Genomic DNA, 26,907 nt, shown 5'->3' with positions numbered 1-26,907 from the left:
CATCGTCGGTTGGCTGCATTCGGGGCGCGGCTTAGCGATGACGACATGAAAATTATGTAGAACAAAATGGCTGCCCCGGAAATTGGCTCGCCTTCTAACATGTGTGTGAGCTCGAGCGACAGGAACAAATACTGCTTTACGTAATCTTTTTTGGACTTCACTATTTTCCTTGAATCAGAATCAGCTTTATTGACCAAGTTTGTGCATGCCAAACAGGGAATTTGACTCCGGTTGATCTCAGCCTCTGTACAACATTCAAGTGACTGACAACATTCAGGTAACTAACATTTTTTTATTGCTTGCGTAAAAATAATTTCAAGCTATCTCAGTCACTTTCATTGAAAACTGAAGAATTGTGCTGTATATGTGCGGTGGGATCTCTGTGGTTGTTTATCGACGTCATTGGCAGTGTTGAATTTTTTTGCCGCACAACTCTTCAACTATTTAAATTTAGACAGAGAATAAGTTGGGCGAAAAAGACGCTCAATGGCTCTGACATGTTTAGTTTTTTTTTTTTTTTTTACTGTTGTGACAAGTCTAATGAATTGTTAACAAGTGCCACATTATTGCGGAGTGAAGGCGTCAGCGTTTGCTGGTTTACATTCATGATGATCAGTGGCGCAGAATTCCTCCCATCATCACTAACTCCAGGGCTGAAAAAAGGGAAAACTCTTTCGGTAAACACACAGCCAGTGAAAGTGTAGATATGAGACCTGGCATCCACATCGAAGAATGACACTATCCCCTCCTCGTAATCGGTGAACACGCCGACCGTTTGCGGCTTCCCGCCCAAGGTCAGAAGCACCGACGGTGAGTCCAGAGCGCGGTACTCGTCCCCGCCTCTCAGTCGCATGGTCCAGAAACCGTTCTCAGGCTTTGAGGTGATCAGGCCCTTCCTATTTACTGACTCTTTGACCACACCCACATCCCAAAAAGTCTTTTTCCCCACTTCTACCTGATGGGAGAGAAAGATCTTATCAAGCGATGGGAAAGTATGGCCGTGCTGATGTTGATGTAAAACAGTGGAGATAGTCACCTGGAAATAGAACCTGCCGGATAAGAAGCCTCGTTTGGCCAAAACACAGATGACCGGATCGAAGCGCTGAGGGTTGTCGGGCACAACTTGCAGCAGCTCGGCGCGATCCGCCCGCTTGCCGTTCTCCGACAGGCAAATGTTGGGATGGGCGGTAGCCGGGTCCAGCTCCACGTCCACTGTTGGAACCAGAATCTTTGTTATCTTGAATAGTCATGGACCAAGATGAGAACAGTGATAACGGCGTTACCTGCGTAACTCTGCATGCTCTTCATTTCTGAGGGCGAGAAGAAATCAGGTCTCGAGATGTTTTGAATACACGGAATGTGCAACTCACCGTCCGTCTTCAGGCCTTCCAGCTCAGTCTGGAAGGAGCCAATCATTTGGGACAGCGCCCTTCTCAGCGTCCCCACGCTGGGCTCAGGGTGCACGGTAATCTCCGCCCACTCTCTTGTCGGGGGAGGCGATGTCAACGAGGGAAACCTCTGTCCCACGTGAACACAGAGAGGTCAGAGGTCACACCGCATGTGACTGGCAACAAACTCGTTGCGTCTCACGTCCACCTGTAGAAGGTGCAGATGGTCGTCCGTGTCCATCAGCATCGCCAACTCGATGTTCCTCGAACGGAGCTCAGCAATTTCCCGCCGCAGCTCGTCCACCAGTCCGGTAGCCCTCTGCTCAGACGCCCTCTCACTCTGCTCAACCTCGGCGTCGGCCGCCCCTCGTCTCTCCTCGACCAAAGCTATCAGGCGGTCAAAGAGGGTCTCGTTGGTCGTCCTTTCATTTCCTGCACTTATCTGGTGAAGGACAAGAGGGTGAGGCCGCCTCATGACCGCCAAGTCTAGGAAATGTTCAACAAGGAGTACGACGAACATTGGCGAGTTTTAGGACGTTTTGGATTTCCTCCATCTTTTTCTGTCTGTCTTGGATCTTTTGCTCAAAGTCGGCCTGTGTCGTCGCCATTTGGACCTGGAGCATACAAGATACAAATGTGTTGAAACTGAAATTTTAGCAGGACTCCTTGGTCTACTGTTGGGCAGAAGCCAAATAACAATCCTGATCTTTTGGATCAGCTGTGTTGGAGATTTAAAACAAAGCGGGATAGTGGTGTTGGATGCCCTTGTACATGTTGGTGTGGAAATATTGCCATGGCGTTACCTTCCTCTCTTCGCTCTCCTGGTCAATTGGAACAACGCGGTGGCCTTTGTGCTGACTCTCGGTGCAGAAGCGGCACACACACCGCCGCTCGTCCCGGCAGAACATCTCCAGGAGCTGGTTGTGCTGCCCGCAGAGACGCTCCCGCAGGTCGGCGACCGGTGCCATCAACCTGTGCATCTTCAAGGTGGCCACGCTGCGGTGGGCCTCCAGATGGGTGTGGCAGTATGAGGTGAGGCACACCAAGCAGGAATTGATGGCTCGTACCCGCAGGGAGGCGGCGGCGCACACGTCGCACGCCACCTCGCCGTCTCCGGGCGGGGGCGAGGAGGACGAACTTAGCGACATCCTCTTGAAGGTGTCGGCCAGCTCCTTAAAGGCGGCATTGACGCTTATTTCGGGCCGACTGGCAAAGGTCTTGTCGCAGGTGGGACAACTGCAAGTCTCGTTGGCACCCCAGCGGCGCTGGAGGCAAGCCTGGCAGAAGTTGTGTCCGCACGGAGTGGTGACGGGGTCGTCCAGGACCTGCTCGCACAAGGGACACTCCAACTGCCTCTGAGCCTGACTGCCGCACGGGGAGGCCATTTCTGCCACGCAAGCAAAACAAGTCCCGTCGTTTGTATTTCAAAGTCGCTTGTACGCGTCTCTAAATGTAGACTCCACCTTGCACGGTTAGGTGTGCTCTTCTTTTGTTCTGTAAACTCTTGACACGCCCGCACAACTTTTTGATTCACATGGGAAACAAAAGAGTGATTTAAATAAACGTCGATTGCAGTGATTCAAAACGTGTTTTTCTACTCTTACAAAATCCATTCTGATATTGAATAGGAGTGCTGATAACATCATAAGATACAAAAATTGGATCGTAATCAAAGCGCAAAACTTACCGCGATGATCTTGTGCACGCGTCTCTTCTCTCCTCTGCATTGTAACGCTCGGAAGACTCGTGCCCGATCAGGGTCCAATGGTTCATATGTTCGACCTATGACTCACCTGAGCACTAAATCAGACAGGAATGCTGTTGCTCTGCAAAAGCGGCATTGTTTCCCGCTTGTCACATGGTTCCACTTTACAATCATGTGACATTTTCAGGAACTTGACAGTCAGACTTTTTTTTTTTTCCCCTCAACACTCTCTGTATCTTGCTATTACAAAACCCAAATGATCATCTCTTTTGACTATGATAGATAGATAGATAGATAGATAGATAGATAGATAGATAGATAGATAGATAGATAGATAGATAGATAGATAGATAGATAGATAGATAGATAGATAGATAGATAGATAGATAGATAGACTAAAATGGGACAGACCTCGAGAGAGCCTGTGATTGGGATGTGGATGGACTGAGATTGGACCAGGCGCACTCAGAGTCCAGCCTGGCATCTCTTTAAGGGAATGTGGTGGCACAAATATGATAGGCTGCCATTTTCCTTACTGTGAGCTATTGAAAGAGTTTTTATTTATAGCAGTTTGGTTTTGTTTTGAAGCTGCATTTCAATATGATTTCATCAGGTAAAAAAAAAAAAAAATGACAGATTAATTAACATGGATGAAGAAAGCAACTTTAACGAAGCAAACCTTGCACACTGTGCGGGTGACAACAAAAGATGCCATATTGCGCGGTGGTCTAAAATAGTATATGTTTGTTTTGATGACTTCATGCACAGCTTGGAGGAGAAAATATCCGCTATCATACGCCAGAATGGATCATTTTGCTTGGAGAGCGCTGTTGTCCTCTTAGCCAATAAAAGCTGAGGAGGCAGGAAGGGAAGCAGGTGGGAGTCGGTGGGGGGAGACAGCGGAGAAGAGAAAATTTGGCCGGGAATGAGCGGCAAGAAATAGCAGTGGCAAAGCTGGAGTGGACAAGTTGTCTGCGTGCACATGCAAACGGTAAGTTGTCCTCTTTATTCTTCTTGCGTGTGACGGTCGGTGGTTTTTGGTTACGACAAAGATGTGTCCACAAGTGTTCTTTTCGCTACAAAATTTAAAACAGAAAGTTGACTTATACCAACCGACCGGGTTGTAATAGTCTATCCATACCTCTGAAGTTTGCCGATTCATGTTTCTGATCGGGACTTGTAGGTAGTCTGCTTAATTCAAATTCTACGATCCCACCCAAGGCAACATTGCTCTTCACTTCTGTGCCCAAAAAAGGGCGTCGTGCCCTCTCCTATAAGAGCTCCACCCAGTCTCGGCAAAGCTCTTCCTTGAGGATCTGCATCATGTCTCGTGGCCTTGAAGCAGAGCACCATCCACACCTGTGAAGATCCCACCAAGTAACACGTCCTTAGAAAGATGCGGTTTCAGCCTCCTTGGCCCCACCTCGCCTTTTTTGCTGGAGTGCTTCTGGTCACCCCCTGGGTGCCCCTGGGGGTCCGCTGCCAGAATGATACGGAGCCAATCGTGTTGGAGGGCAAATGTCTGGTGGTGTGCGACTCCACCCCCTCCGCAGAGCCATCGACAAACGCCCTGGGGATGTCGGTGAGGTCGGGAACGGGCAGGGTGGCCTTCTCGGCCATCCGCAACACCAACCACGAACCCTCGGAGATGAGCAACCACACCATGACCATCTACTTTGACCAGGTAGTTTGGACTTTGGTGGGGTGGAAAGCAGGGGACAGCGCATTAGGGTCCTCTTCTTTATTCACAGATCTTGGTGAACGTCGGAAGCCATTTTGATCCCGCCAGGAGTCTCTTTGTGGCTCCAAGAAAGGGAGTCTACAGTTTTAGCTTTCATGTGGTCAAAGTTTACAACAGGCAGACAATACAGGTGCGTTCTCCCTCCTTGGTACTTCCTCTGCAAACTTGACTTTTTTTTTTTTTTTTTTTTTACCTCCTCACTTTGTTTCTTCAAGGTGAGTTTGGTCCTCAACGGATGGCCAGTGATCTCAGCCTTTGCAGGGGACCAGGATGTGACCAGGGAAGCTGCCACTAACGCTGGCCTGGTGATGATGGAAAGGGGGGACAAGGCATATCTCAAACTGGAGCGGGGCAACCTGATGGGTGGGTGGAAGTACTCCACTTTCTCCGGATTTCTGGTCTTCCCTTTGTAGGACAGCGGCCAGGTGAATGCTTGTGGAGAGACGACAAAGCCTTTTAACCGTTCCTAACAATCATGTTAACCAGCGCAAGACTTTTAAGCTAGTTAGCTATTATTTACATGCACCAAAATCATCCTGACCATATTTTTCATTTCCCCCAAACTTTTGTCAATAACTCGTGATTGTAACCCAATGTCCGTGCTTCTTCGCACCGTGAGGCTGCTCGGAATTTTCGCAAAAGCATGAATCAATTTGTATTGTGATTTTGTTTGCTAGCTTTCTGATCAGTCTATCTTGCGCTACGAGCTACAAGCTACTAGCAAAAATTTCAATAGCGCTAGCTTGCTGGAGCATTCAAAATAGCTAGCTATGCTGTATTGTATATGTCTTGCTATCTCATTAATTTTCAATATATACTCTGTCTCACAGTGACTGTACTATTTGTTCTCATACTAGCTGGTGAACATGAATGCACCTGGCAGATAAAGTTTGTCTGGTCAAAATGACCTTGCCTCCCTTTGTGCTTAGTTACGTACACACGTGATTGCCACCACCAAGCCAGACAGATGCATTCTAACCCAGTCGTCCCTAACAAAGGTAGACTCTCATTAAAACTTTTAATAATGTGTAACTGTCGTAAACAGCATTGATGCGCAACCACGGAAGCATGCAAGCAAGCGTGTGACTTTGTTTGTTATCCACGCCGTGGCTCTTCGCATCCGGTGGCAGATGGAGAATCAGCGGCAAAGCAAAGGCGCCATCGCCAGAAGCCTGCTGGGTTCACTCCGGACCGCCATAAGCTGTAAGTCTCAGTGGAGGCCAGCGTTAGCACGTGCCGCTAAGCAATGTGAAATTTCATTGCCAAATGCAGGCTAACACTAAATCAAGTCCAAGAACTCTTCACAGGTTATAAATACAATTTATATAAATACATATTCCATATATTAAAATATTTTGGATGTTTTTATTATTAGGCTTTACCTAAAATGGAAAAAGCATCTGTACTTTTTCAGCATGTGTGGATCTTTCTGGCATCCATTCAATACTTCAGTTAAAAATATACAGTTGTCTGGTAGTTACTGTTAGTGTAGCACGTATTGAAGATAAAGGAACATTGAAAGTTTCCCAAAACTTTTCAGATGATTTCAGATGCGACAGAGAGCCTCCCTTGTTTTTTGAACAATTGTTTTTAGTTAATTTTCATCTCATAAAGATTTGATATCCAAATTAGGAATTGGAAAGATTGCTGTTTTGAAGAAAAAAGGAAAGAAACTAAAAAAAACAAAAAACTCCTCTGAACAGACTTGAGGTATTGTCTATTGTCTGCCTGTTGCCGCAAATATTCTCATTGAAACTGATAAGGAGGGGGTCTTCCAATTTCAAAACATTCCTTTATGGACTTTACTGGAAAAGATGAAAGATAGCCGTTCTCTTACCAACCAGTGAAGTTATTAAATGAGGGATGTTTCAAAACTTTTGCATACAATTGAAGATTTAATAAAAAAAAAAAAAAACAACGTCGTGACGTCACCGGAATTCCCCCCCCCCCCCCCCCGCCTTCCCCAACGCCTTGAGAAACTGTTAAAGCTGCTTAAATGACCGCTTTCTGTTTTGTATATGTGTGCGACGTGTAGGTGGTATTAGAATAGACATTTTTGGCTCATTTATTAACGTGTATCTTAGCTGCGTCATGCTCAGTTTGCTTCTTTTGTTTTCTTGCTCTTCGCGGTTAGTTTCGCTTTCGTCGCTGCCTCGGTGCTTCTGGGTTTAGTGGTCCACTTGTCCTGTCTTGACGGATCGCGTGTTGTGTTGTGTCGTGTCGTGTTGTGTTGTTGTTGTGTTTTCGAGTTAGAGGTTAGGAAGTTAGTGATGTGATGTGATCACGGAAGCTTGCGTGTCGGAGCCACTCGGAAACCGAGACCGAAGAGCAGCAACTCAGGGTAGGAAAACTACGCTAATACTTTTATTGATGTTCTTTTTGTCATTGCCTTGTGCTGTTTGTGTGTGTGTGTGTGTGTGTGTGTGTGTGTGTGTGTGTGTGTGTGTGTGTGTGTACGCGTGCGCGCGTGTGTTTTTGGCAAGTCACACGCTTCAACGTTACCTGAAAAGAATGCCACTGTTTTTCCATCCGCAACCTGTACTTATATACTTGGTCATTTATATATCGAATATTTGTTAAAACAAACTGATCTTTGAATACAGTATCCATTTTTGCATTTTTTTTCTAGCAGGGAATTGTAGGAAGTGTCCACTCAAGTCACTCAAATTGACATAAAATAGAAATGTGCTCATTCAGAAATTGCCTGAAAAATATTACTCATAACTAAAACAGAACATTTGACCACCTGAAAATTGTTTTAAACTTTCTTTTGGCACCATTGTTGTAAAGGAAACGAAGGATGGACGACCAAGACAAGGTGGGTGATGACTTTGTGTGCCCTGAGGGACTGCGGGGACCTCTGCGCTCCCAGCAGGACACAGTGGAGAGAATATTCCAGGTGTCGTTCACCATCGGAACTGGTGACGTCCCGCTCGGCACTAACGGGCAGATGTGGCTGCGACTGCGGGGGTCAGACTGTGACGTGAAAGCGGCAAAGGTTTGACCCCCCCCCCCGTGCCTCTTCGCGAGCGCTTGGCAGTGCAGATGATCAGCAAGCGTGTCTTTTAGATGTTTGTGAAAGGTCTTGTGAACCAGGAGGGGCGGCAGGAGGTATCCTATCCCGCTGCTCTCAACTGCATCTTCTGCGGTGCCAAAGGATTCTTCATGGACTGCATTATCAAGAGCACTTCAGCAGACATCGTGGTGAGTCCTCAGTAACATTGACTCATTAATGCTTTTCATATCTTCAGAAAAATGGAGGCTCTTAAAGTAATGATTCTTATTTTTCTTGCATCACATCAAATCAGGTGAGCTCTCCGGGCTCGCTGCTCATCTCTGGGCTCATTGAGCCAGTGGTGCGAGCCTATTCCCTCATTACTGACCTTTTGGATCGATATAAGGGGGGGCAGGCTGGCTCCTCGGACGCTGAAGAACGAGGTTCGGGTGAGTTGCGGGCCTTCAAAGCCCTGGTGGAAAAACAGGAGGACCGCCACATCCTGGATCTCCTCGTACTTCCGAGATCTGTGAAGGAAGCCCTGCTGGATTTGGTGAAAGAGTCAGGACAAGGAGAAGTAGGCTTCCATGAGCGTAGCCTACCTGGGATGACTTTGGGGGAAGAGCAAAAAGAGGTTCTACAAGATGCGGGAGAAAAAAAGCAGCCAGAGCATGTGGCGGCATCGGCCGGCCAGGATGAGGACCAAGTGCGGGAGCTGTCGGCGCCGAACAAAGAGTTTGGGCTTTTGTTGAAATTCTTCACAACCATGGGGTACACAGAAGAGGTGGTTAAACGGGTCCTCGGCCGAACGGGACCCAAAGAAGCCTCTCGGATACTGGATTTAGTTCAGCAAGAGCAGGACCACAGTTGCAGGGAACAGAGCAAGAGGAAACCGCCTTGTGAGATGGATGACGAAACAGCGGGAGGAGCAGATGTGCCAGGCGAAGTCCGTGGACGTCAGGCTGGCGGCGTTGGGAGCCCACAAACTAAAGAAGATGACGACTTTGTGTTGGGAGTGCTGAAGAAAGCTGCCGTGAGCTGCGGCTACATGGAGCACAAGGTGGCCAAGGCTTGCAGCATGTTGCCAGATGGCTCCACTCACCTGCTGCTCCTGGAGCTGCAGAAGGAGAAAAGCGCTGGCATGGAAGGCTTGGAGAAGCAGAGTCAGAAAACTGGAATGACCAAAGCTGCTGAGAAAAGTGATCGAGAAACACCAAGTCGAGCAGAACCTGTCGCAAACCTGGACCTGTCGCCCAACCTGGACCTGTCGCCCAAGAATCAAGTCCTTCAAGTCCTTCAACGTTCCAATCAGGCCAAAGAACCACCTGGACCAACGTTTCCCTCATCTTCCACTCGCAGCCCTCGACCAAAGCCTCAAAAACCGAGCTGCTTGAAAGGAACCCTCCCCGCTCCGCGTTCTCCCACCAGATGTGGGGAATGCCGCGATGCGCCCAGCGTTCCCTCTGTGGTGGTGACGGGCAAGCAGCGCTTCATGGAGGGTCTCCAGACGCCCTTTGAACTCCAGCTAACAGATCAACCGGGGAACCCCCAGCTGAGGACCATTATCATTGACGGGAGCAATGTTGCCATGAGGTAGGTGTAGGTTGCGGAGGGAATTTTACAACCAGGGTGGCCTCTTGGGATACGAGTAACCCGACTTGTGACTTTTCATGACAAGCGTTCATTTCGTCAATCCAGGGTTTATTTTCCCTTCATTCTCATTCGAAGCTTCTCCCCTTCCGCAGTCACGGGCTCGGCCACTTCTTCTCGTGCCGAGGCATCGCTTTGGCCGTTCAGCATTTTTGGGAGCGAGGTCATCGGCACATCAGCGCCCTGCTGCCTCAGTGGCGTCAGAAGAGCGACCCCCGCGCCAGAGGTGGCTACGCCTGTTCCTTCCAGTGGCTCACATCGTCACGTTTTTTCCTTCCAGCCTCGTCTAAACACGGTTTTGGTTTTTGCCGTCCACAGAGCAGCACTATCTAGGAGAGCTGCAGAAGCTGGGCCTCCTGTCCTACACACCCTCAAGGGAGGTCCTGGGCACGAGGATTAGCTCGTACGACGACAGGTTGGACGAGCAGCAAGATGTCGTCTTTAGAGATTTTTGGTCAAACCGTAGCGAAAACTTGCACCGGTTATTGCTTTCCAATAATATCAGATGATTGTTGCAGACTAATGCTGAAGCTGGCGCAAAAGACAGGCGGCGTGATTGTGACCAACGACAATCTGAGGGACCTTTTGGAGGAGTCGGACGCATGGAGAGACATCATCAAAAAGAGGTAAAACACTCCAAACAAAATTATAATTTGGATTAAATGAGATGGTAGTGGAACTACTGGCCACGGAAACCAATGAGGACACGACAGTTGTGTTTCTTCTCGCTGGTGTATCCTTGCAACGCAATACATGACGTGGGCTCCCTCTAGTGGTGATGCCTAAAGGCAGTTTACCTGCTACTATCACTTTTCTCGACTCAACAATATTTATTATTTTACACTGTACTATTTGTTGTATCTGTTTTTGTACCTGCTTTGATTTTACTTCATGTCTGATCCTTAATAAGCATTGCAAATGAAATTCAGTTCATATCTCCCCTGCAGACTGCTTCAGTACACGTTTGTTGGTGATCATTTCATGGTTCCAGATGACCCACTGGGAAGGGGGGGCCCTCATCTGGATGACTTCCTCCGTTCGGACCGCAGGTGTGACGCGAGTGAAATCATTCTGAAATAAGTTAGACACTGTTTTTCTCACAGCAATTTCCCTACCAGGACACCCGACCCTGCTGGTCTAGCCAAGAACTCCCCTTTTTTTAATCCTCCCCGCTCACAAATTCCAGTCCACAACTTTCCTGAGCAAACACCAGATGGCGCTCTGATTGGAGCAGGTGAAGGGAGGCAGGGAGAGGAAAGTCATCACCCCAAGTCCGGAGAACAGCATGGCCCCGAGGCCATTTTAGTAAGCAGAACGGTGGAGGCCACAGCGGAATTGAGAGAGCGTCTTTGTCAGGTGTTTCCTGGTCAGGACAACATGGTGATGCTGGTTCTGCAGAGTAACCCGACAGAGAACGACCTCAATGTGCTCTCAGCCCTTCTTTTGGAGCAATAGAACTTTTGCAGTTTAGTCAAGTTCACACAACTGAAATGTCTTTTTTTAAATCTGCCGCTCCCCATGGTGCCCGCAAAATTATCTGTCAGGTACTATATCAGAGGTTTTAGACTGCTTTTGTCCAAGGGACCACCATTGTAACCAAGAAGCAACTCGGGAACTTCTGCTTTGGCAGAAACAGTGATCCGTCGCTACTTCGCGTTTCGTTTATCGCGGCTTCACTACATTGCGGATTTTTTTTTCCAAATTAAAAAAAAACATTTTAAAGTCAAAGTAAAACTTCTAAATTGAGTAAACATGTGTCTAACCTTTAGTACAATGTAGTATTGCTCCAAGTGGTCGTTTACATTCCTTTAGAAGTCCGTTTTTGCGTGTTAGCACCATCGCGAATTAGCATCTTGCCGCTTACTCGTTAGACTGCCCAGTACTTCTTGTTGGTGACCGTACTTCACGGATTTCACTTATCGCGGGTGGTTTTTGGAACCAATTATCCGCTATAAACGAGGAATTACTGTATTATTTTATTTTGCACTGAAGGAGGATAGACCTATACATGCGATTGATTAGCACCTGCATGGCAATGTTGGGAATTTCAGCTACATTTGACATAATTTGAATGGGTAAACGATTCACAAAATTAGCTGGAAAACAAATCAAGTATAAATGATGAATCCTTTTTATCTTTTTAAAAAATGTTACAATTATTTCCAATTTAACGGACCACCGCAATTCCGCCACGGCCCACTAGAGGGCCGCGGACCACCGCGATCCTCTGCATTTGAGGAGCCGTTTGTGGTATCAATGCCTTGCTCAAAGACACCACACCCGATGCAACAGAAGAAGCAACATCTTGTCACAACAGTGTTTATACCTTTTCCATGCTCCTTGAGATTTGATTAATTTTGAATCGATGTGTTCTTCCCGTTCAATAAACGTCCAAAAACGCGCTGTGATTGTCGCTTTATTTCTTACCTCCCACCTGAATTTTTCACTAAAAATTGCCTCTACCACAGTATATCGATTGCTAGCTGAAAGCGCTCGCAAATTTGGCGTCGTGCACGCGCACTCACCCGCCCAGCTCAACAACGGAATAAAGAGCTTGTGTGTGCGTGTGTGTACATTCGTGTCGGAATTCTCGCTCACCTGCCGGATCGCTCTCGGTTGTTCTCATGGCGTTTTAAAAGCGAGTTTATTATTAGAGCAATGGGTTTTTTTGGTCGATTTTTGGCCAGAAATCAAGCTGTTGCAAGCGGAATATGACTAAATTGAACGTGTGTCACGAGGTAAGCTAACTGGACAACACTCACGTTCAATGTCAAGAATGTCTTGATTGTCTTTGGAAAAAAATTACAACGGAAGTGAAGTTTTATTCAGGTCCGTCACGCTATTAGCTTGAAAGTTGTTGTTGTTGTACTTTTATGTACACAACATTATTTTTTTCGAAGATGCACTTGTTCCCTTTTCATTGGTGATGTAATCCCTTGTCATATTTTCCTTTCCAACATGGCTGAAGATGTTACTGATGTGCATTTTCCATTTGTGGGCTAAACCTGCTTGACGCCACAGGTAATGGACAATAATTAGACATCCAGTACAATTAAGCTTCTGTTTAATCCTTGAAACGTATCGCTGCATGACAGGTGCTGTGGTAGTCATTTTGAATGTGACTCTTTCAAAAACAGAGACACATTTAAAGTCTTAACTATGAACAACTTCTGAGTCCATTTTTTTTTTCCCAGCCTTCCCTGCCATGCCTTCGTAAACTCCAGAAAGGATTCTTCCAGGAACCCCCTCCAGCTCCGTCTTTGGGGCCAACCTTGATGTCGTCCGCCTCTTCTAATCCGGTACCCATTGATGACACAGAACCAGGTCAGTTAGTTATGAGGTTGCTTCAGCACAGCCAAGAAGTGTTTGATCCTCGGCGAAATGTCAAGGTGACAACCTTCATACCTTGGGGATGGCTGTGTTGTGTGCAGGTACAATGACTTTGATTCCCACATTACTTAATTTAAAAAAAAAAAAAAAAAAGGTGCATTGTCATGGTGACAAAATTCATAACTTTCCAAATGTCACAGGCGCTCTTTGTAGTCACGCCGGTTGATTGACTGCCACATTTTCAAATTTACGACCCCAGTCCTGTAACTTTTCTGACACACCTCATACACCGCAAACAATATGAAATAACTTTTTTTTAATTTTGTTGTGTCTGTACTCGGTTTCAAATGGTCGTTGCTGACAGTAATATTTTAGGATAGCCATCGTTATGATTAGAAATCTAGCAAAGGAAGATTAAAGTATCTGATAGTCGTGCTAGGTTATGACTAAATTGTCAAGGTGAGTCACTGTCATGCCATTCCAGAACACACCTGAATGGAGTGTGTGACAGAAAAAAGCCAGACAAACGAGTTTAGCATAATAGAGAAGCAAGCGGAGGACGTCATTATCATAGAATTAAGGGTTTGAGTTTGTTATGATCTTGCTTTTGTTGGCCCCGCTTTATTGCGACAAGACTTCAACGTCGTCCATCGATGGTTGAGTATTCAGTGTGGGGGGATCAACAGCACCAACAAGGAACGCTGTACTAAGCACTGCTCTCTCTCTCTCTCTCTCTCTCTCTCTCTCTCTCTCTCTCTCTCTCTCTCTCTCTCTCTCTCTCTCTCTCTCGGTCTCGGTCTCGGTCTCGGTCTCTCTCTCTCTCTCTCTCTCTCTCTCTCTCTCTCTCTCTCTCTCTCTCTCTCTCTCTCTCTCTCTCTCTCTCTCTCTCTCTCTCTCTCTCTCTCTCTCTCTCTCTCTCTCTCTCTCTCTCTCTCTCTCTCTCTCTCACGCACACATGCACCATTGGATGGACAACAAAGACATTTGCAAGAAACAGAAGGAGAAATTCAGTCTCCTCTTACTTCCTTGTTTTCATTCATCATGAAGACGCACCCCGGAATTGCGATTGTTTTCTCTACTTTCTGCTCTATGTCAAAGTCATTTTATTTCAGATTGCTCGTTTTGGTTCTGAATGTAAAGCAGAATCCCATATTCTACTGCTGCTCACTACAGGGAAGGATCTATCGTAGTCTGACACAGGGCAACCGGCCACCTAAATATCTTTAGAAAGCCTTTTATTGCTTTATCACGGAGTAGTTTTCTTTTTAATAAATTGATATTTTATAAGGTGGCACGATGGGCCACTGGTTATCACGTCCGCCTCACAGTTTATAGGGTTAGATTCCACCTTCCAGTCCTTTGATTTTCCTGTCTGTGGCCCTTGAAAGAAAAAGTTTAGCCACCCCTCACTGCACTGTGAAAAGATGACATGGGGAAGTCACTGGATTGTGTTTCCACAGGAGCACATCGGCCGGACTTCCTCAAGGGCAGACGAGCGCTGAAGAGTCCAGTAGAAGATGCGGCCTGAGCAAGAAGCGGCAGCAGCATTGCAGGTTAATGGCGTGGCCCAAACTGGAATCAATACGCTGGAACTCGGCCACATTGCAGACACCGCTGATGTTGAAGGACTGTCGGGCAGCCAGTCAGAACTCTCACAAAGTCAAGCGTCCGTCCAGCTACCCGAACATCTGCTGGTGGATTCTTTGTCGAGCAGGACGGCCGAGAGCGGGGCCGTCGACTCGGGCTATGGCAGCGCCGGCTCCAGCCCCAGCTACGCCACCACTGCTTTCAGTGGCGACCTCAGTAGAAACTCTGGCTTTTCTGACATCCTCTCGGAACATACTCCACAAGGGAATCAGTTCAATAAAAGGAGTAACATCAAATCGAGGACGAAAAAGGACAACGGCAGCTCACCTAAGGACTCGGCGGAGCATGAAGACGAGAATGGAAGCCCACCGTCGCGGCCCACTGTGGCGGAAGCAGTCTGCTGCTGCTATAGGTCCGTTCACAGGGGCTGTTTGCAGTGTGGAGAGGAGACACCGGCCATGTTGTCTGGACTGGTGCTGTCTTTGGCATTTTGTATAGCCATCATCGTCCTCATTCCAGCCATGGGAAGGGTGAGAAACTGCAGTTTTGTGTGTGTGTGTGTGTGTGTGTGTGTGTGTGTGTGTGTGTGTGTGTGTGTGTGTGTGTGTGTGTCCGTCCATCCGTCTGTCCATCTGTTTGTCTGGCATCAAGGGGGGTGTCAATACAGTCATCCCCCGTCTCCGTTGATAGTTGAAAATCTGTGCAATTTAAAGTTTGACTTGACCTTTACTGTACAACTTGCAAATAATGCAAAAGAGAATTAAAAATGGTTTAAACACCAAAATGTTCAACCAAACATATGGTAACAAATATCCGCTAGCTTCATGCTAACATATAACATAAAAATCCATAGTCAAGCTAATGTGAATTAGCATAGGTGCTATTGTTATTCTAACCCTTCCAACAAATGCTACTTTAACATGTGCAGAAAACAAAATAGATGTCAACCTTGCAAACTGTTTTGCCGCTCGATTAAATTAAAAATGTTCACTTTGGTGCACAGAACGTGGAAGTCCACGTGGGGGCTCTGTCGGTGTTAGGGGTGGTCCTGTGTCTGAGCGCCGTCCTGCTGGTGTGCCTGCCTTGGCTGGCCACCGTGAGGCGCTGCGCTGGTGCCCTGGCCCTCTTTGTCTGGGGAACGCTGTACATGACAGCCATTGTTTTCATCTTCACCGGAGGACCTGTCACAACGTGGGAGCAGGTGGGGAGAAGTTAAGTGACCCAGCCCATTTTGAAAGAAACTCACATCCCTCCGTCCTCCTCAGGTGGCCTTCTTCCTCTTCCTGTCCCTGAGCGTGTACACTGTTTTGCCGCTTTCACTGGCCTGGGCTCTCATAGTTGGGATTTGGACCAGCGTTTCACACATCATCATCATCAGTGTTTATGTCTCGGTCACGAGCCCGGAGACGCCGGACTTGGCTGTGCAGGTGCGTCCAAGTTGAGAAGGGTTACCGGGACGATATTTTCAATCAACTTGACCCACTTTTACCATTTGTACTCGTGTTAATCCATCGTTTGGACCTCAGCTGGTGGCAAACGGGATACTGTTCTTGTGCGTGAACTGCATCGGGGTCTTCCATTTGTGGACCACCGAAAACGATCTGAGGAAATCCAATCGGAAGAGAGAGCAATTCAGCGCTGTCCGCTCCCAGAAGGAAATCAGGAAATATCAACAGGTTTGATGGCAGCCGGTTTGCCAGATTGAACGACTCGTGAGCGAGACGCTGAAAAAAAGACGGTTGTTTGTTCTTTCTAGGAGCGTCTTCTGCTGTCGGTGTTGCCGCGTTACATCGCCATAGAGCTGAAAACGGAGGCGATCAAGAGGCTGACCAAGCCCATCGAAGAGAAAGAAAATAAACGCAACTTCCACAGCCTCTACATACGGCAGCACAAAGACGTCAGGTGAGGAGGGAAACCGTCCAAAAGCTGTTCTGCTTTCCATCTTGTGTAATGTGTGTGTGTGTGTGTGTGTGTGTGTGTGTCCAGCATTCTGTACGCAGATATTGTGGGCTTCACCAGGCTCGCCAGCAGCTGCTCACCAGAGGAGCTTGTCGCTGTCCTCAACAAGCTCTTCGGCAGGTTTGACGACATCGCCCAGGTATCGCCATGTCCACTCCAAGAGTGTGTGTGTGTGTGTGTGTGTATGTGTGTTTGTTTGAAGGCATGCCATTACATTTGCCACATATGCTGTTACTCTGTACAGAAAAACAGCTGCCTTCGCATTAAAATCTTGGGCGACTGCTACTACTGCGTGTCGGGTCTGCCCGACCCGATCTCCACGCACGCCAGCAACTGTGTTCAAATGGGTTTGGATATGTGCACCGCTATCAGGTTGGCTCATTTGCATGGCGAGACCATCAACTTCCTCTTTACATCATATACTTGCTCCAACCTTTCTCACTTTGTTGTTTGCTCCATTTGAATTATTTTGCAAATTTTTGATTTGTTTAGAGAAAGAAAAAAAAAAAGAACTTCACATTGTCATTTTTTGTTGTTGTACTGGGCGTCAATTATTCACGGACAGCAAGGTGTCCATCGTTCAGTGTCAAGCTTCAACTATTCACCTTTTCTTGGATTTCAGTAAACTTCGAGAGGCCACCGGAGTGGAACTCAGCATGCGTGTTGGCGTGCACACGGGCAACGTGCTCTCGGGCGTGATCGGCTTGCAAAAATGGCAGTACGACGTCTGGTCACATGACGTTACGCTAGCCAATCACATGGAGTCTGGAGGTGTTCCCGGGTGAGTGAGGATAGTCGCCTTTTGGCTTTTCTGTAATGAAAGGCAACAAACGTGTGATTTTCCCGTCTACTAGGCGGGTTCACATCACTCAAGAGACTCTGCAACACTTGAACGGAGCGTTCCAAGTGGAGGATGGCGACGGGGGGAGTCGGGATCCTCTTCTTCAAGGGAGACAAACCTACCTGGTGCTGGACCCCAACAACTCGGAGCGCTCGCTCCAAAGAGCGCAAACGGTTGGCGTCGGTGCGGCATTCTGCGGCGGGACACGCAAGAGTGTGACGGCGTGGCTTTTTATTTCCTAGGCCGGCAACCTTCTTGGCACAGTCGAGAACAGGCAACGGGCGTCCATGCGCATGTACCTTCAGTCGTGGCAGAACGTCCGACCCTTTGCGGAACTCAACAACCATCAAGCTGAGTTGTCCAAGAAGATCAACGAGGTCACTGTGAACCAGCAGCAGTCGTCCGCTGTATGTTGAGCACACGCTACAAGCGCCACTTTTTGCCATCATGTGTCGTGATTGGAAAATTTCTGTCTGCCTCAGGAAAGACCACTTTGTCAGAACAGCCCATCCAGGTATGCTTGCTTGAGGTTTTTAATGCAGAAGCAAAATAACTACTCACCAAAACATGCCCAGAATGTTTCCTCTGTAATGTAGCCGTTTTTTTTGTCTCAGTTTGTTTGTAGATCACTGCGTGAGGGGGTCGCTGGACACGATGGACACCGCAGGGTAGTTTTGAGGTTTTTCCAAATCTCTCGTTGCCTCTCTGATCTGTATGTGCGTGTGTTCCGCAGGAGGAGGGCCAAGCGACTCAACTGTCTGACGCTGTTGTTCAATGACGTGCGCCTGGAGAAGCAGGTCGTGCCACTCGTCCAACAGGAAGTGAGGAAGCCGGCCTCTGTGGCGTCTTGATCTCACGTCTCGTATTTTTTACAGTTTCGCCTGTCGGAAGTGAAAGGCTTACACCAGTCCATGAGTTGTCTCGCTTTCGTCTTTGTCACCCTTTTTGCTGTCCAGATACTTGTTTCTGACAGGTGAGTGACGCCCCGCCATATTATTGCCAAGAGTGGATTTGTGTGTTTTGGGGTTTTTTTTGTCTTACAAATGTGTTTGCGTACTTGCCAGGAACTTTGAATTGGCCGTGTCCTACAGCGCCACATTTGCTGTGATGGTGCTTCTTTTGTCCATCACGTTCTGTGGCTACATGCAGGTATGCTTGGTCAAACTCACCAAAACAAGAAATATGACAATGGGTATTTAATATTTATTTTCCTTTCTGTTTTGTCTTCAGAAATGGCATTCCAAGACGTGCAATAATTGTATATCAGGATTTTCTCCTGGGGTCTCCACCAGGGCGGCGCTGCGGTTGTTTATCGTGTGCTTGAGTTTGCTCATCACGCTGCTGATGGCCATCCTCAACTTTGTGAGCCTTTTTGCTTTCATTCCAAATTATACAGTGGAACCTCTCTTCATAAACTTGATTCATTTCCAGCCTGTTTGTGAAGCAGCGCAAGGATCGATTTTGAAATGAAGAGAAATAGCATTGATGCATACCGGCCTCCGAGCATTACTTATCTTCTTGTTAAAAAAAGAAATAAGTGAGAGGGCATTTTATCATGACACTCTGTTTGATAGCAAATCATTGAGTATCATCTTCGTCTTGTGGAAATTATTTTGCCACATTAGCAACGTTGGCGGCAGCATTCCCACGTTTAGTTATTCCTTCTTTTTTTTTTTTAATTGCACTTCCTCAGGTCTTCATCCCAGGAAGCAACTGCACGGAAATTAGCGACAGGAGCGCGCTGGAGGGTCTCAAACTCCACATTACACCTGTGAGTTACCAATGAGCATGTAGGCTCCTTGTGGTCTGCAAACATTTGAGCATTTGTTGTAGATCTGACTAACGCGATAAGTCTTCCGCACTTTTTAATCTTGACTCGTAAAAGAATTAAGAGTACACGGATAAATCAAAATGTAGAATACATGCTTAAACTGTCTTTCTGGCCGTCCGTCCGTCCGTCCGTCCGTCCATCCATCCATCCATCCATCCATCCATCCATCCATCCATCCATCCATCCATCCATCCAGTACTACCTGTACTGCTGCTTGCTGGCCATGCTCGGAGTCATCGTCTTTGTCAGGATATGTCTATCGGTGAAGGCTCTGCTCCTCACGCTGGCCGTGGTGGTTTACTTGGCCCTCTTCCTCCACGTGTACGCCGACCGCTCGTTCTGCCTCGTCGACCTGCTATACAACAACACCATCAAGTGAGCGAGCGGTCTTCTCTGACACTCACGAGGTGCGCCTTAGAATGATGCTCTCTGATTCATTTCCATCTGTGCCTCTCTTCCCAGGCCCGGTGTGCTGAAGGACCCTCAGATCATGTCTGGGGTTTGGTTGGTCATTTTTTATATTGTCTGCCTCATACTGGCCAGACAGGTGCGTGGATGCGTCCGTGCGTGCGTCACTTCCTTTTTCAAAGTAAAACATTCAGTCAATCATTTAATCAGGATGAGCTGGGCTGCCGCGTGGATTTCCTGTTGGAACACTGTTTCAAGTTGGAACAAGAGGAAATGGAGACCGTGGAGAATGTCAACAAGCTTCTCCTCCATAACGTCATGCCGTTTCATGTGGCGTCCTTCTTCATGGAAAAAACTGTCCGTAATCAGGTGATTCATTCATTTTTCTTTTTGAAACTATCCTGAGAATGTAACGGTTGTTGTTGACAAACGCTGTGCTTATTATTTCTATTCCGAATTGGCGCTATAAAAATCAATTTGACTTGCCGCTGAAATTTGATGGCCTGTCTTTGATTTCAGGACCTGTACAGTCAGTCGTACGAGTGCGTGTGCATCATGTTCGCCTCCGTGCCTCAGTTTAAAGAGTTCTACAGCGAGAGCAGCGCCAACAGAGACGGTCTGGAGTGTTTACGTTTACTCAACGAGATCATCATCACCTTTGACGAGGTAAAGTCGGAAGGTTTTTATCCAAAACGTACGCCCGGCTTCACCTTCTTTTGTGTCACTCGGTTGCCCAGCTTCTATCCAAACCGAAATTTTCTTCGGTGGAGAAGATCAAGACCATCGGCACCACGTACATGGCGGCTACGGGGCTGACGCAATCTTCAGATGACAGAAAGGTATATTGGTCACAAAGGATCACATCCTCTGATACCTGAAACCACCTCTTTCCGGCTCCCTTTGCAGGAATGCGACTTGTCCTACAGTCACGTGCGCTCCATGGTGGAGTTTGCCTTTGCTTTAATGAGCAGTCTGGAGCACATCAACACCGATTGCTTCAACAACTTCAAACTGCGGATCGGTGAGACCATTTCCCCGCTGTCATGATCTCCAAATTGACAGGTTTTGAACATCCATCTTTTTAATCTGCAATGAAAGAATTGACTGCTCAATATCTATCGTCAGGAATAAACCAGGGCCCGGTCATTGCCGGAGTCATCGGGGCTCATAAACCGCAGTACGATATCTGGGGAAACTCGGTCAACGTGGCCAGCAGGATGGACAGTACGGGAGTGTTGGACAAGATCCAGGTCAGTCCACTCGCCACTAACTCGTCTCCTTGCCCGGCTTGACCGCTCCCATCTTTGTGTCTAGGTCACAGAGGAAACAGCCCAGGTGGTCCAGAGTGTGGGCTACGGCGTCACGCGCCGAGGAGTCATCAACGTCAAGGGCAAAGGTGAACTGACCACGTTCTTCGTCAATGCAGAGCAGTCATCTCCGGACTTCTGACCACCGCAGTTTGTAGTCGGTGCGCTTTGAAACAGACCTTCGCAAGGAGCCTGTTGCCGTCTCGTGCTGGCTATGGCGACGGTGCCAACGTCTCGCCCTGCTGCCGACTGCCTGCCGTCTTGGGATGAGACACTAAATATGATCCTGATCAGTTGAATGATCATGTTACTTTGGCTGTATTTGCATATGAATACTTTTTTTCCCCCAAACATCAGATCAATGACAGTTTACTGATTTACATGAAGGATAATTTGTGTTGAATGTGAAATTGTCTGCATCAGTGGTTCTGAAAGTCTTTACACCATTAGTGCCACCTCAACAAATATTTTGATTTTATTTTAAATGTAAGACTGTAACATTATGGACAATTTGAACATTTAATTCAGTGATTCACACACAACACTAGTGCCGTGCGATGACCTGGGTAACTTTACTCACGTGGGCCCAATATGCAGACCACTGAAGAAAACGATTCTAATAATTAATATTATTAAATAATAAATAATTATATTGAAATAGATAAAAACATCATGAAAAATACGACTACTTATTTTTTTAATACATCCAGTATCGTAAGTACATTTTATATAAATAAATTGTGCTCAAGTGATTTTCTACAAAATGACCAACTTTTACCAATGTTCTTTTCTGTAAAGATACTTGCACTTTCACTCAACCATTGCTTTCAGGTACACACTTTACAAAATACTGTTGGCACCACACCAATGAAGCGTTGGAAGTTGCTGTTAGATTATAATTGCAATGCAAATATCTATTAGATTATGTATATTTTATGTTTTTAGATATTGATGTTGTACACAATGTGAAATTACTATTTATGAACTAATTAAGTTAAACTAGAAATAAAGGCATATGATGTATTCTGTGCATATATAAGCAAATATACTTTTGTTCCATAGCATTTGGTTGGTGTATCTAAAATTGATTTCATAGATGAGTGGAAACAGATTTAAAATGCCCATTCATTTCAAGGTAAAATAATCTATTATGTACGTTTAATAAACAAAATATTGGTGGTTTTATTGAATTATTTGACTGAAGAAGCCTTTTCGGGGTTTTTTTGTTTTTGTTTTTGTTTTTTTTTAGAACCGCCCATCTTTAACTTCATTGGCTGTGGAACTTTTCTGTCTTTTCATTGGTTGGCACTGCTGGCAGTCTCCATTCTTCCGGCTTTATCGTTGGGTTTGTTGTGAGAGTTCCTGACTTTTGAGTGATTGACACTTGAGTTGGTAAGTTCTTCGAAAATACGTTTTTTAACCTGCGAAAACCTCTATCTTTGTACTAAGAATGTGTCGCTTTGATATTCCTTGTCACAGGCAATCTTAACGAAAGGTGAAAAATGTCTGGCACGATGAATGTGAACCTGTATTGCGATTAGTCGGATCGTGGAGTTCGGGCTCACCGATTCATCGAAAAGCATAAGTAAAAACTTTCCTTTCGTTTTTGACCAGCTGCGAGTAACCAGACGAAATATGTCAGGACCCCATGACCCAAGAAGGAAAGGACGCCCCCCAAAAGTATTCTTACTGTCGACCGAACAACGAGTCCAGGGGCATTCGGAAGGTACCATTGTGCTTCCGCGGGGGGTCATGTGCTTGGAGAGGCAATCGACTCGGAGTAGTGTTGATTTTCTGTATGTCAAGGTAACAGTGAGCATCATTTTGAAATATTTTCACACTTCCTCTGTAGCTACAGGTACTTAGGGTGTAATTACGTCTAATAGTTGTGTCCCCTCTTGGTTTACTTCAGGTGCTGGAACTTGACATAATGGTACAACTGGACAAAAGGATCCTGCTTGAAGTTCCAACTGACTGTGTCGGCCTGTTGGAGCCTGTGGTCCAAGAGGCTCGCCTGGAACTACTACGTAAGTTATGAACGGACCGCAGAAATGTTCAACAGGAGCTTTTGTCATGTCCTCCATCCCCCGACCAGGCAATCGTGAGAAGCTGTACGAATTGGCCAACTTGCCCGTTGGCACGCCCCTGTGGGTCCAAATGGACCAAGCGGACGAGCTCTCCGAGGCCGAACTCAAATATGTCGGGCCGCTGACGGAAGGGAGCAGACCTCAGTATTTTGGGGTGCAACTCAAGGTAAAGTCGTGAGCGTACAATGTCGCTTCTGTTTAATCTTTTATTAGTTAGGTGGTTCAATCGGCTCTTTGCGGGCGCAGGGCTCCGCGGTGGGCAAAGGCAAGGGCACTGGCGGCGGGCACTTCAACTGCCCCGACGGCTCCGCTGCCTTCTTGCCAGTCAGCCACATCAATGTCAGACACTGGTCCAGCGGCAACGAGGCGGACGGCCTAGAAAGAAAGAAGCCCCCCCGCCGCAGCACCATCCGCAACCTTCACAACGACAGTCGCCCCACACACGTCCAGCCGCCCGGCGGCGTCCACCTGCCTCTGGCCTCAATTCCCACTCACTCTCAGAATTCCAGCGGATCGGACGAGCAGGCGCCTACCAGAACTCATCATCCGACTCCCCTGCCATTCAATGTAGGTCAGCGGGTCACCGTGGATAGTTTGGCCGTGAGTGGAGAGGTGCGCTTCTGTGGGCCGCTACCCCGTCAGCCCTCGTATTCAATTTACGTGGGCATCTTGCTGGTCAGTTGCTTCAGACATTGCTGACATGTTTTAATCCATGACCAAAGTGTTAATCATTTGCCGTTTTATGTTTCAGGACACTCCCACCGGCAACTGGGACGGCCTCTACAGAGGAGAGAAGCTCTGCCAAATTCCTTCTGCCCTGTATGGAAAACTGGTGCTGTGCTCAAAAGTGTCCCCAGGTAGTTTTTTTTTTTTTCTTCTTCAATGAAATGAAACAATTCCAGATCTACCCTCTGGGCCTTGAATTTGACACTATAACCATAATGAATTAACAAAGGCTTCGTGCCCTGCTTTTTGTTGAATTGTTTACAAATAATGGCTCACTGTTGTCGTCAGAGTCGCCGCATGGTGCCATCCCTCCCGCCCAAGTCCTCAAATCCATCACAAAGACTTCGCCACCTGCCGCCAAACTGCCCCCTGCGTTGGCACCCACCTCCGCCTCCAAAGTGGCCCTGTTGCCACCCGCCGTAAAACCCTTTAAATCCGTTCCTCCTCTCCCACCACCAAAGCCGGCCTATGATTCCCTGCCTCCGCCCCCGCTCCCGCCGCCGCAGCCGCCTCCCAAACCCTTCGACCTGGCGGTGGCACCGCGCGCAAACGGCATGCACGCGCCGCCCTCGCCGCCCATTTCGCCAGATGTGGACCGAGAAGAGGCCGTGGATGATAGGGAAGTCCTGGAGGTGGGCTCCATGGTGGAAGTGAATGATCCGCCGCTTTACGGTGTGATTCGCTGGATTGGACGCATCGAGGGGGTCTACGAGGTGGTGGCGGGCATCGAGTTGGTAAATTGACCTCGTTTCAAATTGGAAAAACACTTTGGTGTTTCCACAGGTTGACTATATTTGCTTTTGCCCACGCAGGAGCAGGAAGTGTCGGCAGGGTCCGACGGCACCTACCTCGGCGAGCGCTACTTCCGCTGCCCACCAAACAAGGGGCTCTTCGTCAAGCTCTTTAACTGTCGGCGGGATTCCAGATTCCCCGCTCCCGAAGCTCGTGTCAACCAAGTGGAGCGCTGCAACTCCATAGGTGACTAGGTTGTGCACTTTCTGCGTAGCAAGTGAGTGAAAGGCTTTTCTGTCTTTTGGCTCTGGCCGGGCAGCTTTTGCCGAGTGGGGTAGCGAGCGCGTGGAAGATGACACTCTTCCCACCGAAGGGGACGAGGCCAAGGAACTCTATCAGGGCTGGAAGAAAGGCATCCAGGGTCACCTCAACTCCTGCTACCTGGACGCCACGCTGTTCAGGTGCCACGCGGACTAAGCTCTGCCGTTCATAGTAGCTTCTATTGCGCCTCACTCCGTCTCGCTCGGCAGCCTCTTCTCCTGCTGTAGCTCGGCAGACTGGTTGCTGTTCTGGCCCTCGGACGACACGCGAGCGGATCCGAGCTCCGGTCAAGCTCAGGACCTGCTGCGCTGCGAGATCGTCAACCCCCTGCGCAGGTTCGCCTGTCACCCTGATCAGCTTGACACATGCACCTTCCGCTAGACCGCAGTCGCTTATTCCTCGACCAACCTTTGCCATAAGGCAATCACTGCTACAATTCCCGTCTGTCTGTTTTGCAGGTACGGCTACGTGTGCGCCAGCAAGACCATGGCCTTGAGGCGATTGTTGGAGGCGGCCAATCAAGACGCAGGCTTCACCAACCAGGAGAAAGGTATGTGAGTCGCAAGGCCGCACACTTCCTATTTGCGCGCCAGGAATGCCACCACACCGCTCCTCCTTTCATGTCTGTCCAGATCCGGAGGAGTTCCTCAACAAGCTCTTCCAGCTTCTCTGCGTCGAGCCGCTCCTCAAGATCAGGTATGCCACGCTTCCTCGCTCCTTTCTTCCTCATGATTTTTCTTCTCCCCATTATTTATTACCATCAAGCAACATCTCAATCATTTTTTTTTCTTTTCTATTGCCGCAGTGACAGTTTAATTTTCTTCATGGGATGAATGACCTCTGTGACTTCTTTGTACCGACCTAGATCGTTGTCTCAAAAGCCGCAGGAGTGTCACCTGTACCAGCTCTTCCCGCCCCACGTTCCTCGTTCGCCCTCTCCTGCAGACGCGTCCCTTTTGCTGCCCTCACCGTTGTTTATGCCCTTGAAGGTCGCCAGCGTCCAGACCTTGCTAGAGTCCTCCTTCCTCCACGCCGGGCTGAAGTTAGCTGAGGTAAGCAGAGGCACGGCGTCACATCTGGTAAAATCCTTTTCCTGTATTTGACCCTCGCCACAGGCTCCGTCCTGCCTCCTTCTGCTCATGCCTCGCTTTGGGAAGGACTTTAAGATGTTTGACGTGATCTTGCCCACCCTCAGCCTGGACATCACAGACCTGCTGGATGACAGTAACTCAAAATTGATCTCAATGTTCAGTTGGGTGGAAAAGGTTGACAGTCAATTTCCATCAACTTGGGAATTTTTGACACATTACAAATTTCAAACTATACCGCAAGTCCCCAATGTGACATTTCAGTTCAAATTCTACCAGTTTTGCTTTCATATTCTCGTGCGGATCAACACCACCACAAATCATGTTTCTTTGTGCAACCCTAATGATTGATTCATTGTCATATTTTTATTCTCCGGTTTACTAGCATGTAATGCACATGTCGTCTGCACAGCTTTGAGGCAGTGCAGCATCTGTCAGGCTTTAGCCCGGTGGGAATGCGCCGAGTGTTATGAAGACCAAGAAATTACACCGGGACACCTCAAACAGTACTGCAACACCTGCAACGCTCAGGTGGGCTCAGCGCCAAAGCCGGCCTCCGACCGCGAGATGTCTCGCAAGTAAGCACAGTGTCTTTCCCATCAGGTTCACAGTCACAAGAAGCGGACGTCTCACTGCCCATTGGAGATGAGCGTCCCCGAGGGAACGTGGAGTGGGCCCCTTAACTTCGCTCGCCAGCAGATGTCTCTGTTTGCCGTGACGTGTATCGAGACCAGCCATTACGTCAGCTTCGTCAAATACGGGCCTCTGCCCTCCGATTGGCTCTTCTTTGACAGCATGGCTGACCGCCAAGGTGAGACGCAAAGTAGCTGCTCATTCCGTCCAAAAAAAACATGTCAGCCAAATCAACTGGCCGCATGTTCTTTCAGGAGGTGAGAACGGCTTCAATGTCCCCCTGGTGAGGCCGTGCCCCGAGGTGGGCTGCTACCTCAGCCTGTCGGAGGAAGAGCTGAGCAGGGTGGACCCCGTTTCCCTTCCAGAGCGTGCTCGCCGGCTGCTGTGCGACGCTTACATGTGTTTGTACCACAGCCCTGAGCTCAGCCTGTATAAGTGACAAGTACACCTCGTTATGTCCCATAAGCCTGATGATGATATGTTTACTTGTTTACTACCTGCCATTTTATCATGTGTGATGTCATGTTTCACTGTCTCGAATGTTTGCACTAATATAGCCATGATGTCCAAACTTGAAT

General features: G+C 47.8%; 5 protein-coding genes across 12 annotated transcripts; 4 read left to right on the top strand and 1 right to left on the bottom strand.

The window, feature by feature from the left end:
* Positions 1-72: 72 nt before the first annotated feature.
* LOC148403722 (cerebellin-1) lies at positions 73-5,741 on the top strand. 4 transcript variants are annotated; one of them, XM_088377527.1, is made up of 6 exons: positions 74-140; positions 217-277; positions 3,862-4,084; positions 4,277-4,777; positions 4,845-4,964; positions 5,050-5,741. In XM_088377527.1, the coding sequence occupies exons 4-6, from the start codon at positions 4,490-4,492 to the stop codon at positions 5,245-5,247; spliced, it is 606 nt and encodes a 201-aa protein (XP_088233653.1). In that variant the 5' UTR covers positions 74-140; positions 217-277; positions 3,862-4,084; positions 4,277-4,489; the 3' UTR covers positions 5,248-5,741. The 4 variants fall into 4 exon arrangements, with proteins under 4 accessions (XP_088233644.1, XP_088233659.1, XP_088233636.1 ...); XM_088377518.1 differs by having other exon boundaries at positions 73-277; positions 4,349-4,777; XM_088377533.1 differs by having other exon boundaries at positions 73-277; positions 4,315-4,777.
* LOC148403723 (E3 ubiquitin-protein ligase TRIM39-like) lies at positions 164-3,274 on the bottom strand. 3 transcript variants are annotated; one of them, XM_088377220.1, is made up of 9 exons: positions 3,076-3,240; positions 2,852-2,909; positions 2,192-2,775; positions 1,907-2,002; positions 1,597-1,830; positions 1,371-1,518; positions 1,284-1,310; positions 1,037-1,212; positions 164-955 (listed from the first exon to the last, which is right to left on the bottom strand). In XM_088377220.1, exons 3-9 carry the CDS (start codon positions 2,771-2,773, stop codon positions 521-523), a joined length of 1,698 nt encoding a protein of 565 aa, XP_088233346.1. In that variant the 5' UTR covers positions 2,774-2,775; positions 2,852-2,909; positions 3,076-3,240; the 3' UTR covers positions 164-520. The 3 variants fall into 3 exon arrangements, with proteins under 3 accessions (XP_088233346.1, XP_088233329.1, XP_088233338.1); XM_088377203.1 differs by lacking the exon at positions 2,852-2,909 and having other exon boundaries at positions 3,076-3,274; XM_088377212.1 differs by having other exon boundaries at positions 2,192-2,909; positions 3,076-3,241.
* A 1,035-nt stretch (positions 5,742-6,776) lies between the features above and the next one.
* On the top strand, positions 6,777-11,882 carry khnyn (KH and NYN domain containing). Its single transcript, XM_088377108.1, has 9 exons — positions 6,777-7,175; positions 7,625-7,832; positions 7,904-8,038; positions 8,143-9,422; positions 9,575-9,705; positions 9,798-9,894; positions 9,998-10,105; positions 10,427-10,528; positions 10,598-11,882. Exons 2-9 carry the CDS (start codon positions 7,635-7,637, stop codon positions 10,932-10,934), a joined length of 2,388 nt encoding a protein of 795 aa, XP_088233234.1. The 5' UTR covers positions 6,777-7,175; positions 7,625-7,634; the 3' UTR covers positions 10,935-11,882.
* Positions 11,883-12,006: 124 nt separating this feature from the next.
* LOC148403720 (adenylate cyclase type 2) lies at positions 12,007-21,932 on the top strand. 2 transcript variants are annotated; one of them, XM_088376996.1, is made up of 29 exons: positions 12,007-12,217; positions 12,448-12,500; positions 12,674-12,803; positions 14,270-14,926; positions 15,400-15,597; positions 15,662-15,823; positions 15,923-16,072; positions 16,153-16,298; positions 16,383-16,494; positions 16,600-16,727; positions 16,978-17,136; positions 17,210-17,369; positions 17,439-17,603; positions 17,679-17,710; positions 17,811-17,864; positions 17,930-17,993; positions 18,072-18,169; positions 18,261-18,345; positions 18,427-18,558; positions 18,890-18,967; positions 19,224-19,402; positions 19,490-19,574; positions 19,646-19,804; positions 19,955-20,101; positions 20,173-20,274; positions 20,342-20,456; positions 20,561-20,685; positions 20,750-20,831; positions 20,901-21,932. In XM_088376996.1, exons 4-29 carry the CDS (start codon positions 14,327-14,329, stop codon positions 20,912-20,914), a joined length of 3,531 nt encoding a protein of 1,176 aa, XP_088233122.1. In that variant the 5' UTR covers positions 12,007-12,217; positions 12,448-12,500; positions 12,674-12,803; positions 14,270-14,326; the 3' UTR covers positions 20,915-21,932. The 2 variants fall into 2 exon arrangements, with proteins under 2 accessions (XP_088233122.1, XP_088233114.1); XM_088376988.1 differs by having other exon boundaries at positions 20,750-21,932.
* A 116-nt stretch (positions 21,933-22,048) lies between these two features.
* Positions 22,049-26,906, top strand: cyld3 (cylindromatosis (turban tumor syndrome) 3). 2 transcript variants are annotated; one of them, XM_088377076.1, is made up of 17 exons: positions 22,049-22,134; positions 22,357-22,548; positions 22,655-22,769; positions 22,838-22,995; positions 23,076-23,504; positions 23,581-23,686; positions 23,844-24,289; positions 24,368-24,533; positions 24,607-24,748; positions 24,818-24,943; positions 25,067-25,158; positions 25,241-25,304; positions 25,474-25,660; positions 25,724-25,832; positions 26,109-26,227; positions 26,300-26,507; positions 26,584-26,906. In XM_088377076.1, exons 2-17 carry the CDS (start codon positions 22,378-22,380, stop codon positions 26,766-26,768), a joined length of 2,823 nt encoding a protein of 940 aa, XP_088233202.1. In that variant the 5' UTR covers positions 22,049-22,134; positions 22,357-22,377; the 3' UTR covers positions 26,769-26,906. The 2 variants fall into 2 exon arrangements, with proteins under 2 accessions (XP_088233202.1, XP_088233195.1); XM_088377069.1 differs by having other exon boundaries at positions 25,724-25,859.
* The last annotated feature ends 1 nt before the right edge of the window (position 26,907 follows it).

This window comes from Syngnathus floridae, chromosome 1 (genome assembly GCF_059516105.1).
Source record: "Syngnathus floridae isolate MCC-2025c chromosome 1, RoL_Sflo_1.0, whole genome shotgun sequence".
NCBI lineage: Eukaryota > Metazoa > Chordata > Actinopteri > Syngnathiformes > Syngnathidae > Syngnathus > Syngnathus floridae.
The sequence above is the reverse complement of the archived record's forward strand: the minus strand, read 5'-3'. Positions and strand labels throughout refer to the sequence as shown.

Bases quoted from the DNA above. Each gene is read 5' to 3' on its own strand.
- cyld3 (XM_088377069.1), top strand. From the start codon at position 22,378: ATGTCAGGACCCCATGACCCAAGAAGGAAAGGACGCCCCCCAAAAGTA. The intron at 23,505-23,580 runs GTCAGTTGCTTC...TTTATGTTTCAG, and splicing joins TTTACGTGGGCATCTTGCTG to GACACTCCCACCGGCAACTG. The intron at 23,687-23,843 runs GTAGTTTTTTTT...TGTTGTCGTCAG, and splicing joins GTGCTCAAAAGTGTCCCCAG to AGTCGCCGCATGGTGCCATC.
- LOC148403720 (XM_088376988.1), top strand. From the start codon at position 14,327: ATGCGGCCTGAGCAAGAAGCGGCAGCAGCATTGCAGGTTAATGGCGTG. The intron at 20,457-20,560 runs GTGAGACCATTT...ATCTATCGTCAG, and splicing joins CAACTTCAAACTGCGGATCG to GAATAAACCAGGGCCCGGTC. The intron at 20,686-20,749 runs GTCAGTCCACTC...CTTTGTGTCTAG, and splicing joins GAGTGTTGGACAAGATCCAG to GTCACAGAGGAAACAGCCCA.
- LOC148403723 (XM_088377203.1), bottom strand. From the start codon at position 3,115: ATGCAGAGGAGAGAAGAGACGCGTGCACAAGATCATCGCG. The intron at 1,311-1,370 runs GTGAGTTGCACA...TCTCGCCCTCAG, and splicing joins GGAAGGCCTGAAGACGGACG to AAATGAAGAGCATGCAGAGT. The intron at 956-1,036 runs GTGACTATCTCC...CTCTCCCATCAG, and splicing joins CCGGCAGGTTCTATTTCCAG to GTAGAAGTGGGGAAAAAGAC.
- khnyn (XM_088377108.1), top strand. From the start codon at position 7,635: ATGGACGACCAAGACAAGGTGGGTGATGACTTTGTGTGCCCTGAGGGA. The intron at 8,039-8,142 runs GTGAGTCCTCAG...ACATCAAATCAG, and splicing joins GCACTTCAGCAGACATCGTG to GTGAGCTCTCCGGGCTCGCT. The intron at 9,423-9,574 runs GTAGGTGTAGGT...CCCCTTCCGCAG, and splicing joins GGGAGCAATGTTGCCATGAG to TCACGGGCTCGGCCACTTCT.
- LOC148403722 (XM_088377518.1), top strand. From the start codon at position 4,490: ATGCGGTTTCAGCCTCCTTGGCCCCACCTCGCCTTTTTTGCTGGAGTG. The intron at 4,778-4,844 runs GTAGTTTGGACT...CTTTATTCACAG, and splicing joins TGACCATCTACTTTGACCAG to ATCTTGGTGAACGTCGGAAG. The intron at 4,965-5,049 runs GTGCGTTCTCCC...TGTTTCTTCAAG, and splicing joins ACAACAGGCAGACAATACAG to GTGAGTTTGGTCCTCAACGG.